Source organism: Etheostoma spectabile, unplaced genomic scaffold (genome assembly GCF_008692095.1).
Source record: "Etheostoma spectabile isolate EspeVRDwgs_2016 unplaced genomic scaffold, UIUC_Espe_1.0 scaffold00000340, whole genome shotgun sequence".
In the NCBI taxonomy this organism is placed as follows: domain Eukaryota; kingdom Metazoa; phylum Chordata; class Actinopteri; order Perciformes; family Percidae; genus Etheostoma; species Etheostoma spectabile.
The window spans coordinates 6745-19640 of record NW_022602590.1 but is presented as its reverse complement, the minus strand read 5'-3'; the positions used below and the strand labels follow the sequence as shown (position 1 = coordinate 19640).

At 43.6% G+C, this 12896-nt stretch overlaps 2 protein-coding genes across 2 annotated transcripts; one reads left to right on the top strand and one right to left on the bottom strand.

Moving 5' to 3' along the window:
- Positions 1 to 174: 174 nt before the first annotated feature.
- Positions 175 to 10027, top strand: LOC116674477 (dapper 1-B). Its single transcript, XM_032506926.1, has 4 exons — positions 175 to 668; positions 5949 to 6075; positions 7167 to 7277; positions 7489 to 10027. The coding sequence occupies exons 1-4, from the start codon at positions 438 to 440 to the stop codon at positions 8997 to 8999; spliced, it is 1980 nt and encodes a 659-aa protein (XP_032362817.1). The 5' UTR covers positions 175 to 437; the 3' UTR covers positions 9000 to 10027.
- A 9-nt stretch (positions 10028 to 10036) lies between these two features.
- Positions 10037 to 12480, bottom strand: LOC116674478 (C5a anaphylatoxin chemotactic receptor 1). The gene is made up of 2 exons (XM_032506927.1): positions 12363 to 12480; positions 10037 to 12042 (listed from the first exon to the last, which is right to left on the bottom strand). The coding sequence occupies exon 2, from the start codon at positions 12028 to 12030 to the stop codon at positions 10975 to 10977; it is 1056 nt and encodes a 351-aa protein (XP_032362818.1). The 5' UTR covers positions 12031 to 12042; positions 12363 to 12480; the 3' UTR covers positions 10037 to 10974.
- Between the last annotated feature and the right edge of the window lie 416 nt (positions 12481 to 12896).

The window sequence follows — 12896 nt, the reverse complement described above, 5'->3', positions numbered from 1 at the left end:
ATAACCGTACCCTGAAGGAGTCCGTTTAGTTCCAAGCCAAGTTGGGGAGATGGGTGAGGTCGACGCGTCACTGTAATTAATCAAGGGGGATGGGACAACGTTACGCCCAGCACCCCACCAGCCTCTTACGTCCAATGAAGGCTGAGATTGGATTTGCAAAGACCGAGGAGGACTCCCACTTTTCTTTCCGTCGCTGGTCGCAGAGGGCGGGGCTCCGTGTCTGCGTTTGACAGCTGCGAAATAGAAAATGTATAGCGCATAGATGGTCAGGGACACCATGCTGCTCCAAGGCAACCAGACTACCACAGGGAATGGGATGCAGCATGGATCTTTATAGCCTGCGAATGCCCTCGTAAATCTGGGCCAATTGGAGAACACCAAATTAGGGAAATCATTTGCTTTTATAGTGCATGTAAGTCTGGGATTTTGGGGGGGTCATGCATCGTGCATTGTCGTTCCCGGTGACTGTGGAGCGCAGTCGGACCAAGGAGCGTCTGGAGGCGAGTTTGGCCGGGCTGTGTGAGCTGGAGCTCCGCAAGCAGAGGCAGGAGTGCCTGGTGCTGGGGGCGCTGGCTCTCGGAGACCCTCAGCTCCAAGACTGCTCCAGAGGAGAGCTGGCGTGTTTCAGCAGCTGGGGGCAGGAAAACTTGACACTGAGGCGTCAGCTGGTAAGAAGTTTGAGTGTATTTTACTGCATGTTTGGATTCCAGCAGATCTCACACCATTACCCCCACCCTGTTTTGAAACACCAATTTACACCATCTACCATTCCTACGTAGTGTTGAATAATAGCCTTTACATCGTAGCTCTTCTTCATTGTAATCCGCTTGGCCGTTGCATGGACTCTTGGTTTGGAGCTGCGCCTTTTGTGTAGAGGTGACCTCTGTCTGCAAAAAAAAGTTACTCAACTTGATTAATAGGGTCTCCGTTTAAAGGATGTAATGCGTTTCTGGGCTTTGGCCTGAGATTTATGCCTGGGTAACGAAATCAGGGGGTGGAGCACCCGCCGTTTGTAGCACAGACCGACTATTTAATGGCCCATTGTTCCCTCATCATGGACTTTTGTAGGTTTTACTACTTAACAAGCGCGTATTTGTGCTCTCTGCAGAACCTAACGCAAATAATTTTTCTTTCAGCTTGTATGCTGCTGTTGCAGAAAACGTTTTTTTTATGCCGTAATTATCTTCCATATGATTCATGAGATGGATTTTCTTGTTGAGATCGAGCGAAGTTGCGACAAACATGTTTCCAGAATTAACATGAGAATACAAAACTGGGTTACCCCAAAAAAACAAGAAAAATACAACTTTTAGGGACAGCAACACAACAGCGTCTCCCACAGAAAGTTTAACGCACCACTGAGCCCGACACTGTACACTCTGTGTTTTCAAGGACTGTAACCTATTTTTATTTTTTATTTCTGTGTCCCGTTATGCTGCTTGAGTTTAATTTTTGACTCTGGGAGTTTTGTTTCTGTTTTGGCAGCAAGCTGTCTCTACGTTGGTAGGCTACACTAAGAAGCCATTATTAAAGAGGGTGAAACAGAAATTAAATCAGCCGCCTCCTCCTCTTCACACCTCCTTCTCTCCTCTCCCCCACCCTCCCTCCCTCCTTCTCCGCCGGGGGCCTAACAATAGGCGCATATGGAGCAGAATACTAATGATTCCGAGCGAGGCCCCAGTGAGAGGACAGAGAAGGCGCATAGGTGGCCTTGCACACTGGCGTCAGTTGGGTAGGCTATGGCATGATATACGCACTGTGATTTATTTTTGGTCTGAATTAGTTCACATCTGAGCTATGGGACTGGTTTTATAATTCTGATAGAAAACTAAGTAAGATAATTATAAAGCCAATTTGAAAAAAATGTATAGGCCTAATAGCCGGAGTGCACAAGGGTCAAGTGTTTGTGTGCACGCGCACCAGTTTAGTAAATTCATATCCCCTGGTGGGGCGGCTGTCAGAGCATTCAGCCTGGTTTCTCATCCACACAGTGACAGAAAACAGACTTTTTCAAAGCCAGACACATGCGTTTCCCCGCAGGGCTGCATATTTCCCCGTTTTCATTTTCCGAGCAACGCATCTGTGGATCGATGTTTATTATCCGTTGTGCTTATCCACGCGTGTGAGTAATTACACGAGACATACCTCGGAGAATACTTTTTGTCTGGAATCCAATTGAAGGCCTAGTTTCAAATTGAGTCTTCGTGATATCAGGTCACCATCTGCGTCCAAGCCAAATCCCCAATCTCATCTTGCATGTAGGTTAAAGTCTCCAAAATGCACAGTTTTCTGATGTTACACAGACACAAAACACCAGTGGGACTGCCAGTGTGCGCGCGTGCGTGTAGCTGCCTTGAACATGCCCCCCCCAGGCCTACTCCCGGATACAGTGTGTGGTGTGAAAGGTGTTGACAGCTGTGGGACGGCAGACAGCAGCTGGGAAAGCACGGAGCTCTGACCTCTCTCTCAGCTACCTACTGTGTGTGTTTGAAGAGAATGTATACATTGTGTATGAGTGTGTGACATACATAGGCCTACATCCATTTGTATAGAGGAGTGTTTGATTTTTAGAAACCTTGAGTGTTCAAGTTATCTCCTCCTGACTTGGTTGATTTAAATCATGTGCTCAATTATCATCTGTGCGTGTGTGTTCATAGGAAAAAGCTCTGCATGAAAGCATGCAAACCTTCCTTCTGCACGATTGTACACATGTGTCTGTAGTATGTTTTTGCTTTAGTTTTGTGGCTTGTCATTGGTCATATCATGTGTGTCCTTCTGTAAAGACAGCAGCACATCATTAGTGAAACTATAGCACCGTTAGTCATGTGCAGTCGTGTGGATCATTGGGTAGTTTCGTCCGCTGTGTGTTGACCCACAAAAATAACAAATTAAAATGAAATAGGAATCCAAACATTGTGGTTATCTGGCTTATTTGTACATACAAGCAATCAGGCAAATGAGCTTCTGAAAATACATGTGCATTATGTCCACAGACACACCATGCAGGGCTATGAGCTGGTCCCACACATGAGCACAGCCTGGCGCATGTTTCTCTTAGGAGACTCCATTCACAACCAAGCTACTGTGCACTAATGAATGCCATTCACTATGGTTATGTAAACATTGTGTGCACCTCTGTGTCAACATCAGTTAAATTCAAATTTTTCGTAAATGTTTCATTTACGTTATTAAAATAAAACATTTAAACGTGTATATATTTGAAGAAAAAAGAGATCAGTGTTTTAGTGAAGCAGTGGACCTGTGTGTGTGTTTTGTGTGTGTGTGTGTGTGTGTGTGTGTGCGCGCCTCTCTCTCTCTCTGGCCTCCTACCGCCCTCTCTGTGTGGAGCCAGTCAAAACATTGCTTTAATTATAGAGGGTCCAGCAGTGCTGCTGCATGCCTCATGTGTTCTGTTCCATAGATTTTTTATATCCCGGCGTTATCGTTTCAAACCCCTTCAACCAGTGAGTGCTTAGAGGTGTAATCTACAGTTGAAAATCTTCTTTTTAACCCCCATTTCGGAGGAGGAATTGCAATGTCTCTGTAGCACCCCTCTCTCACACGACCAAAAGCTTATTTGTTTCGTGTGTCAAACTGTCTCTCATTTGTATCTACATTCCCCAGTAGCTCAATCAGAATCAGTTTTAATGTCCATTTGTGCTTTTGCATTCAGGATATTTGACTCCAGTTTTCAGCAGCTTTTTAAAGGCCAGGTCAGAAGAAGATGCAGCATGTGAAATCAGTAAATAATCAGACATTGTGTTGTCTGGATTCCCCTGCTGGTCGGTCTCTTTTTATGAAAAGTGCAGATGGTCCTGATGTGTTGTATACCCAGTGCATAACATCTGAAGGGCTAGGTGAGGCCGACTGCACCGTGTCCTCTGGCTCCCCCATCCCCCCACCCGCCTGGAGCAGAGGATGCTGTAAAACAGTAATGATCCAGTGTCAAGGAACCAGTGTGAGACCATTAATAATGGAGTACAATCAAATGCCCGGCTTGCAAAATGGTCCCTACTACAGTATAAACTTGGTCCAAAGCCACACTATTAAATGTTGTATTGTGTTTGTTCATCCACAAAGGGTTGTTTGTTTGCTGCAGCATTATAATTTAATAGCCAGCTCCGCAAAAAGGTAGGCAATCAATAGTGTGAATCTGCATCATTGATTAATTGATTTCCAATAGTCTCCCATCCTCCAATCTATATCTCTATTCCACACTAGTAGTTTAAACAAAGCTCCCCACTCTTCGTTTGTGCCACACAAAACCATGTAATGTAGTGATGCTAATTGCTTTGTTTATAGTAAGACAATAAGCGCCCTTGTCAAGACAAAAGAAATGACAGTGTTTGGGGTAAAGAGGTTGTGTGGGAAGCATAGGTTAGCTTGGGTCAATTACGCCTCAACAGAATTTGCATTACGGCCGCATTAAGTCTGCAGGACAAAAGAGTCAGAGCTTAAGCTCTGATCGGTCCACTGACCAAAAGATTTCCACTCTAAATGGTAGTCCAGACTTTTTCTGGACTACCATTTTTGGAATTTTTCTCTTGACACATTATAGTTTAGGGAGATTAAACATGCACTGAGACACAAACACATGCTGTGTTTTTAAGCTTCAGCTTCAGCTTCAGCTATGAAGGCAGAGGCAAATGTTAACCTTAAATGTGACCTTTTAATTACCAAGAGAGTCTTTAGCAGCTCTGAGGATGCACTTAGACACACTCCACAACCTACAGGGCTGAAAAATAAAGCCAATGTGGAAGTTCATCTACTTGAGGCTGGCTCCAAAAGCAAGTCAATCCCAACAGATCTCCGTGTTAAAATGCCCAACTTTGCACACCGTATGATCTGTCTTCATTTCTAAAGGCAATGTTGTAACAAACAAAGACACACAAATGTACAAAAACAGTGCTCAGCGAGTGCAGAAGACTGTAGCAACTGTCTGACAGGTGCTCCATCATAGCAGGTTTGTAATGTTTAAAGTGTCACCTTGCTACGAGGACACGCTCATTCTTCTGGTAATGATGAAGTCTCTAAATGAGCCTTGGGTGTCAACAGTATCACCTCCAACAAAATGAAATGCCTCAATAGTCAAGCAGTGGAACTGGGCCATGGTGTGTTGTGCACGTGTGTGTGTGTGTGTGTGTGTGTGTGTGTGTGTGTGTGTGTGTGTGTGTGTGTGTGTTGTGTGTGTGTGTGTGTGTGTGTGTGTGTGTGTGTGTAAGCAGAGGGCCCTCATGTTAGAGAAATAAGTACAAAGATGTCCAGGATGTTGTGTTTCTCTGTTCTTGAATAGTCTTTTTTTTCTGTGTATATGAGCAAGCACATTTGTGTGTGTGTGTGTGTGTGTGAGTGATTGTGTGTGTGTGTGTCCCACCTACGTGATAGAACATCCTTGAATTATTAACGTTCTGACTCATTGCTTCTCCCTGCTTGCTTGCGTTAGTGAGCCCAGTGACAGATATGGATGCAGTACACCACGGACGGTCTTCAGTGACACCAACAATACAACAATGAAATTCTTTCCTTCATCAGAGTAAAATATCCATCTTTGGAAATGAAGTGACTGTGTTATGGTTATAATTAGGTCAGTAGTTGATAACATAATCCAGTTATAACAGGATTCTGTTCTATTTAATAATAATAAACCTAATTTAAATATACCCCATCTTTCTATAATATAAAAAAAATAGTTTGTTTTAACAGGATCTGAGTGCCAAACAAACTGAGCACTGGAACGCAGCTGGAGAAACGAGCAGTGAAGGATTTACAGCTGTGCTTCTGTTATTAGCGTTTCTCCAAACCAGTAATTTCATTGCGAGGACTGTTTACTTTGTTTTTGAAATCACTGATTGTTTCCTCTTACCATCTATTTAAAATTACTTTTCAACAGCGCAATCAAATACAAACAAAACTACAGTAAAATCGCCTGAATATGTGTGTATTTTCAGAGTGCTCTTCAGAGTTCCCCATGGGGCCTGATGCAGGCGCTGGAACAGCAGGTGGGAGACCTGAGGATCGACGCTGACGAGGGCTGCTATGATGGAGAAAACGCAGGCAACAGTCGGCCGAGCTCTGGTACTTCCATAGTTTTAATCCTTTTCTGTGATCACAGATGTGACATGTATGTCTCTAGATTAGATTAGATTCAACTTTATTGTCATTACACATGTACAGGTACAAGGCAACGAAATGCAGTTTGGGTCTAACAGAAGTGCGATAGCAGTAAGTGCAGGATATACAATGGTTTCATAAGTGCAGGATGGATATGTACTGAATAAATATAGAAATGAATACTATTATAAACAGAACTTTACAGACAGATTTGTCATATGAATATAATATATAGATAACAAGTATTGTGAACAAGATGCACAGGTGAATGGCTATTAATATAAACAGAATTTTTACAGATAGATATATATACAATAAGTTAGGCTAAAATGAGCAGTTTGACAATGGATTTAAAGGTAGTACAAATAAAGTTTGGGCATAAGCTATCCAAAGTAAAGTGCAGTGGAAAGTAATTGCATATTACAGTTAAAATACAGTATTGCAGATGTATATGTAGACAATTGGTACTGTGAATAAACAGTCTTTTTACCAGTCAAGGTAAGTAGTGCAAGATCAGATAAAAACAGTTGTTACTGTAATAACTGTCAGCAGTGCAAGTAAACATTATAGTATTGCAGATGACAAAATGGAGGCAGGTGTGAGGAGGGAGAGGAGAGTCTATCAGTATATGAGGGGAGTGGGATCAATGAGGATTAGAGTTCAATAAAGACACAGCTCTGGGGAAAAAACTGTTCTTTAGTCTGCTGGTCCTGGTCCGGAGGCACCTGAAACGCCTGCTGGAGGGCAGGAGAGGAAACAGTCTGTGGGCTGGGTGAGAGGAGTCCTTAAGGATGCTCTAAATGTGCACTTTGTAAGTTCAACAAAACGTGTGTTTTCACTTTGCATTTTGAAATATGCTTGGAATGAACTTATAATGTTATTTCTACTCTTATTGTTCAATCATGTTGCTTGTAATCTTGTTTTGAGGCCTATTTGTAAAATGTAGTGAGACACTGCCTGCATTGAGCAGCCTATTTTTAGAGAACTGGAATGAACAGTGAGCTATAATAAATAAGATAGGCATGCCCTCTCTCTTTTCAAATTGTTTTTACTAGGTTTCTATGAGTCAAGTGAGGGTCAATCGCATACAGGAAGATCTTGTTCCACTGAGCCCACAGAGACGGTCTCCTCCTGGGCTTACACCAACAACAGGCCAAAGTCTGTAGGTAAGAAAAAGTAGCAGATCTGGAAAGACTGAGGTACACACACACATACGTTATTCTTCTATGTGTAAGTGAAGCAACGCAAATTATGGCATATCATTTTGGCATTCTGGCATTATGAACTGTTCAAATATGAGCATGGATTCACATCTTCTTTACCTATTTTTAAACTGTAAAACACTTGGCCTACAACAGTATTGTTTTCTGTTATTAGGAGACCCCCTCATGCTGAATGGAGAACTGGATGTACCAGTCCCACGCACCACCTTGCCCCGTTCTTTCTCTGCCCCTTACCCACCTCTGGAGGGCATTGCTGAAGAGGGTGCAGCAGTGGACTCCTGGCAGTGGGACCCCAGCGGAGCCAACCAACCCTGGCAGCAGCAACCTGCAGAGGATCAGGTCACAGAGGAGGACTACCAGCAGGCTTTGAGGGTAGAGGGTTACATCCTAAGTCTCATCCAGCGTCATACCCTAGCATCAAGGCCCTGTCAGCCTCGCACCACACTGAGCCCCGACCCCCCATACTGCAGTGCCTCCGGACACAGCTCCCTCCACAGGAGAACGCAGTCTCTTACCACAGAGCAACACTTTACGGACCCCCACTTCCAGCCCCATGTTGACCTTTCAGCAAACCCTAACAGCCAGGGCTGGGGTTGTGACCTCTTAGAGGGGGAGGCCTGTAGAGGAGAGGCCCCATCTTTGGAAGAGGACTATTATCTTGTCCTGCCCTACCCCCAGTCCAGGCCACACTCCTTGGCTGAGAGACTACCGTCACCTCTGTCCTCCTTGGACCCCAGTTGTGGTGTTGGGGCTCTTGACCTTTGTTGTGAGCCCCCATCCCCCCAGCATTACTTACATCCAAATCCCGCTATTCATCACAAAAACAATTTAGTAAGTGCTCAGTATATTCCTGGACAGGCCTTCCATGCCCCTGTGCGTTCCCCCAGACACTACAACTCAGAGCAGCCTAAACCAACCCAAGCTGTCTCCTCTCCTGACCACCAGAACTCCAAGTCCAGAACTTCTAAGAAGAGCCACAATGAGCGGCAGAGAACCAAGAAATCAAGCAGTAAAACCAGTCGTTCCCAGTCTGAAAACAGCCTCCTGGGCCAGAGAGTGCTGCCTGAGCGCAGGTACAGCACCACAGAGAGGCACCAAGGCAGAGGGGATCTTGCTCAGAACCAAAGCCAAGTCAATGAACTGCAGATTGGCCACAACAGCCACAAAGAGAGCCGACGTTGGTGCTCCAACCTAGAGCTCAGCCAGGACGAAGGGGAGACCATAGCAGGGCAGTCACATAGACGCCCTCGAAAAGCTCGCCATGGTCATTTTTGTCCTCATTCCCAACCCCAGAACTACCAGCAGCAGCAACAGCACCCGCTATGTTGGCACCCAGACTTTCAGGAGCGAGCACCTCTCTGTCAGGGAGAGGAGGGCTATACTGGCGCCGCCCCCGCAGAGTCCGAGTCCAGCATGAGCGAGGTGTATTCCCCGGCCTCCAGCTCACTGTCCAGTGACTCAGATGAGAGCGGCGGACTTGTTTGGCCCCAGCAGCTGCCGCCACGTCTTGCTTCTACCTCCTCCTCATCCTCACCTTCACCACAGGCCACTGCCAATGCCCCCTCCCAATCAAAAGCCGTTGTCAAGATCAAAGCCTCCCATGCTCTCAAAAAGAAGATTCTCAGATTCCGCTCAGGGTCCCTTAAAGTCATGACTACTGTTTGAGGAAAAACCTCAAACCTGTTTTAACCCCGTAACCTAATAATGTGTTGCACAAACGTTGTCAGAGGAACACTGTGGCTGCTACTTTTGGTCACCTATAACTAACCAATCCAGTATTCACATTATACCTCTAATTACAGTACAGTATGTTCTTAGTAAGAGACCTTTTGCATCACACCAACTATAATCAATTAGAGCAGGATAATGCCCATTACTCCATTTCTAGCAAGTGTTTTGTGGCACAGACTTTTCTAAGAAATTTGACGGGTCCAAACTTTTCCACTAACTTCCCATAAAGTGTCCTGGAAAGAACTGTATAATTTGCTACTAATCAGAGAGAACAGCTCAATTTAAAACCAAGTCCATATTCCTAGAAATTGTATTTATTATTAGAAATGGTATGCTCATTTTACATTTTGCGTGGTTAGCTGACCTGCTCTGCACTTAATATAGGCCTTCCTTGGTTACGTTACCAGTTAATTGGAATTAACTGGAGTGTACCATTTGAACATTGTCTCTATTGTCCCACCAATCAGTACCAAATTACACAGTTCTTTCCACAAAACTTCTTGGAGATTATTTTGGAAATTATTGGTACATTATTTTTAAATTTACAGACCAATGAAATAAAGCATTACTGAAGCATTACTTTAGTGTGTGGTAAAACTTGACAGACCTATGTATACATTTGGTTTTCTTACAGTCTAAAGGTTTATGAGCTGATTGTAAATCTCTGAGCAGGAAATATCTCTTTACCTATATCAGTTATTAAACTCAGCGCTGCCTCTTTGTAAACTGTAGGGACCAGTGAGCATCAGCAGGTCTGTGAGTCAGGAATGGGTTTAGTAGAGGCCAAAGTGAGGTACCAGTGGACATACATACATGCATGCACATACAGTGTGTATAAGTGCACAGATTTATTAAAACATAGGGACTCACACTCTTGTAAATACGTATGCTTTTGTATATACCATAATGTGGCCTTGTTGGGAATGAATGTAGTTTGTAAATAAAAGCAATTTTGCTCCTAATATTGGTACATTGTTATGTTACTCTTAAATTGCCCTGGTATAAAAAGATCCATCTAAAACATCATAAATATGCATTAGGCAAGTTGTAAAAAATGCTAATGAATTTATATTTCATAGACTTCTGTAGACATGTGACGAGGGGCATTTGTTTGAACTGAATGTATTTGACCAACTTACAAACATCCCTAAATTGTCTCTTCTGTCTTTAGGGTCTGACACACTAAAACAATGGGTCTCAGCCCAGAAGCTACATGCAGCTGCACCTTGGCCCCTGAACATCAGCAATTTAGAGTGGAGCTCCCTCCTGTGGTCTATGCATAGTACTGTCACACAAGAGGATGTGGCTGTGTTTTACAAGTTTAACAAGAACACATTTTTATTTATAATATCAAATTTTATTTCTGACAACAAACTTAAATTACAACTATGAGTTATACAGACTCAGACCATGTCTACACTCATATTAATGGCAATATTCCTACAAACAGTCTAAGATCATCCTTCTGTAGGAGAAAGAAAACAGAAGTGGGAGCAGTTGCAAAAGCATTAGACACAAATGTTCACAGGAAATATTGCAGATTGGCAAATACTTTAAAAAAAAAACAGTTCTTGAGGCTTTCAGGGTAACATCTTTGCATTTGTTGTTCAGCGGCATCAGCAAAAATACTTCTTGAAATATAATATAAAATTATATTAAAAACAGCAGAGGTTGCTGTGTACACTTTCGAATGTTGAAGTTTGTTCTTCTATTTATTTGAGTTTGTGTCAAAAAAAGAAAATTCTTAACACAGATAGTTTATGGTTAGGATTCCCAAGTTCAGTGCAGTGAGAAGCCTAGAGAAGGGGTCCACTTGTTAAATGATATCCTACGAGATGCAACACTTTTAGAAGAACAGCATACACAGAAGACACCAAACTACACACTTTATTTCAAACTCAATACAACATCAGATTTTGGTTGTCTCCTTCCCGGTGCTCGAGCTCTTGGTGTCGTTGTTAGTGATGCTCATCTTGACCGTAGGGTCCTCGCTGATGAACTGGAGCATGTTGCGCAGTGAGCGGTTCATGCTGTCTTTGAAGCCCCGGCCCAGACACACATAGAGCAGCGGGTTCAGGCAACTGTTGAAATATGCCAGACAGAGTGTTAAAACCTGTGCCAGGTAAAGTTTGGGGCTGTGGGGGGAATTCCGAGGGACCGTCAGTGAAAGAAAGTCCACAATGTGTAGCGGGAGCCAGCAGAGGAAGAAGCTCAGCACCACAGCAAGGATGACCTTCAGTGTGCGCTTGGAGCGGGCCCGAGCACGGGTCAGTCCGCTCTCTGCTCTCCTGTACACCACCAAGTGACACGCTACAATCACCAGGAAAGGGACGAAGAATCCCAGGAGGAAGCGGTAGGATGTGACGAACCAGGCGCTGAGTCGAGTGTGTACCGCCAGGCACTCTCGCTTGTCTTCACCTGCTTCGATCTCCCTGGTGTAAACAAACTGGGGGATGCTGCCGATCAGGGCCAGGCACCAGACAGCAACACAAAGGCACACAGCCTGCCTAGGTCGCCTGTTGTTCTGACACCATATGGGTCTGCTGACCAGCATCCAGCGATCCACACTGATCAGAACCAGCTGCAGGACGCTGCAGTACATCACCAGGTAGAACAGGCTTTTGACTAATGTGCATGCCAGCGAGCCAAAGTGCCAGTGGTCATCGTGGGCTATAGGGACCATGAGCAGAGGGAGGGAGAGGCAGCACAGAAGATCAGCCAGCGCGAGGTTCAGGAACCAGATGGAGGTGGCAGAGCGCGGCATGCAGAACCCTGTCACCCACACCACCAGAGCATTTCCGGGTACACCCAACAGGACCACAAGGCCGTAGAAGGTCAGAGCTGCGATCTGGATCGGTTGAATATCAGGGGCCAAGTTAACAGGAAACACAGGCAGTGTGTAATTATCGTAGTCAGATGAATTGGTTATACTAAATATATGTCCGTAGTCCCAGCTGTCACCCATGGCTGATTAAAGCTGTAAATGGAAAAGTTGTTAAATATTACAACATTATAACCTGTTTTATTATGCTGAAATTAGCATTATACATTTATGGATTATAGTTTAATTTGGTGCAAAACAAATGTTTAATATTAAACAATTATTGCTGTAGGCTAATAATAATTATGTGTGAAACTATAGTTAGGCTAAGTCCATAAATTAGCCAGCACAGTTGATAAGAGATGAAAAGAATTCAGCCTGAATAAAAGCAGAGTTGTCTTATAAATAGCCTATGTAAAATATCGTAGTTTCAGGAAACTAACATTTAAAACTTAAAATTAGATTTGTCAACTTACGGTTTCAAGGGACTGTTGCACCCACACTGCTTGCTGGAAGTTATGGAGCTGTTCTGCTTTTAAGTGTGTTTAAATACTCCTCTCACCTTACACACACACACGCACACTTGCCCAATATCCCTATCTAGACTAAAGATATTAAGTAAGATAAAGAGCGTTTTCTCACTTGGTTCATTTCAGCCCTCTAAAAGAACTCAGTAGCCTATTTTTGCACATACCGTGTGTCAACACTACAAAGAGACTTTAGACACTTTAGAAGAAGAACAACTCTAGTAAAACATTTGCATGAAACAAAAGCAAATGTTATTCACTCTGTCAGAGTTTGTAAATGGTTTTCAGTATACCTTGCACATTATGCATAATATAATTTTGTAATTTGGATTCCAGAACAGTGGATTATTTATTAGGTAGCACTTCCTAGTACCTTATATAAACCCTGAACAGCCAAAAACAATTCCCTGCGTTAGTTGGACAAAATACTTTATTGTCAAATTCATAATAATCATTGTTAACACAACAACTTATTGTGTTATC

Excerpts from the sequence above, each read along its gene's own strand:
- LOC116674477 (XM_032506926.1), top strand. The coding sequence starts at position 438 with ATGCATCGTGCATTGTCGTTCCCGGTGACTGTGGAGCGCAGTCGGACC. Across the intron at positions 6,076-7,166 it reads CAACAGTCGGCCGAGCTCTG|GTTTCTATGAGTCAAGTGAG; the intron begins GTACTTCCATAG and ends TGTTTTTACTAG. Across the intron at positions 7,278-7,488 it reads CAACAGGCCAAAGTCTGTAG|GAGACCCCCTCATGCTGAAT; the intron begins GTAAGAAAAAGT and ends TTCTGTTATTAG.
- LOC116674478 (XM_032506927.1), bottom strand. The coding sequence starts at position 12,030 with ATGGGTGACAGCTGGGACTACGGACATATATTTAGTATAACCAATTCA.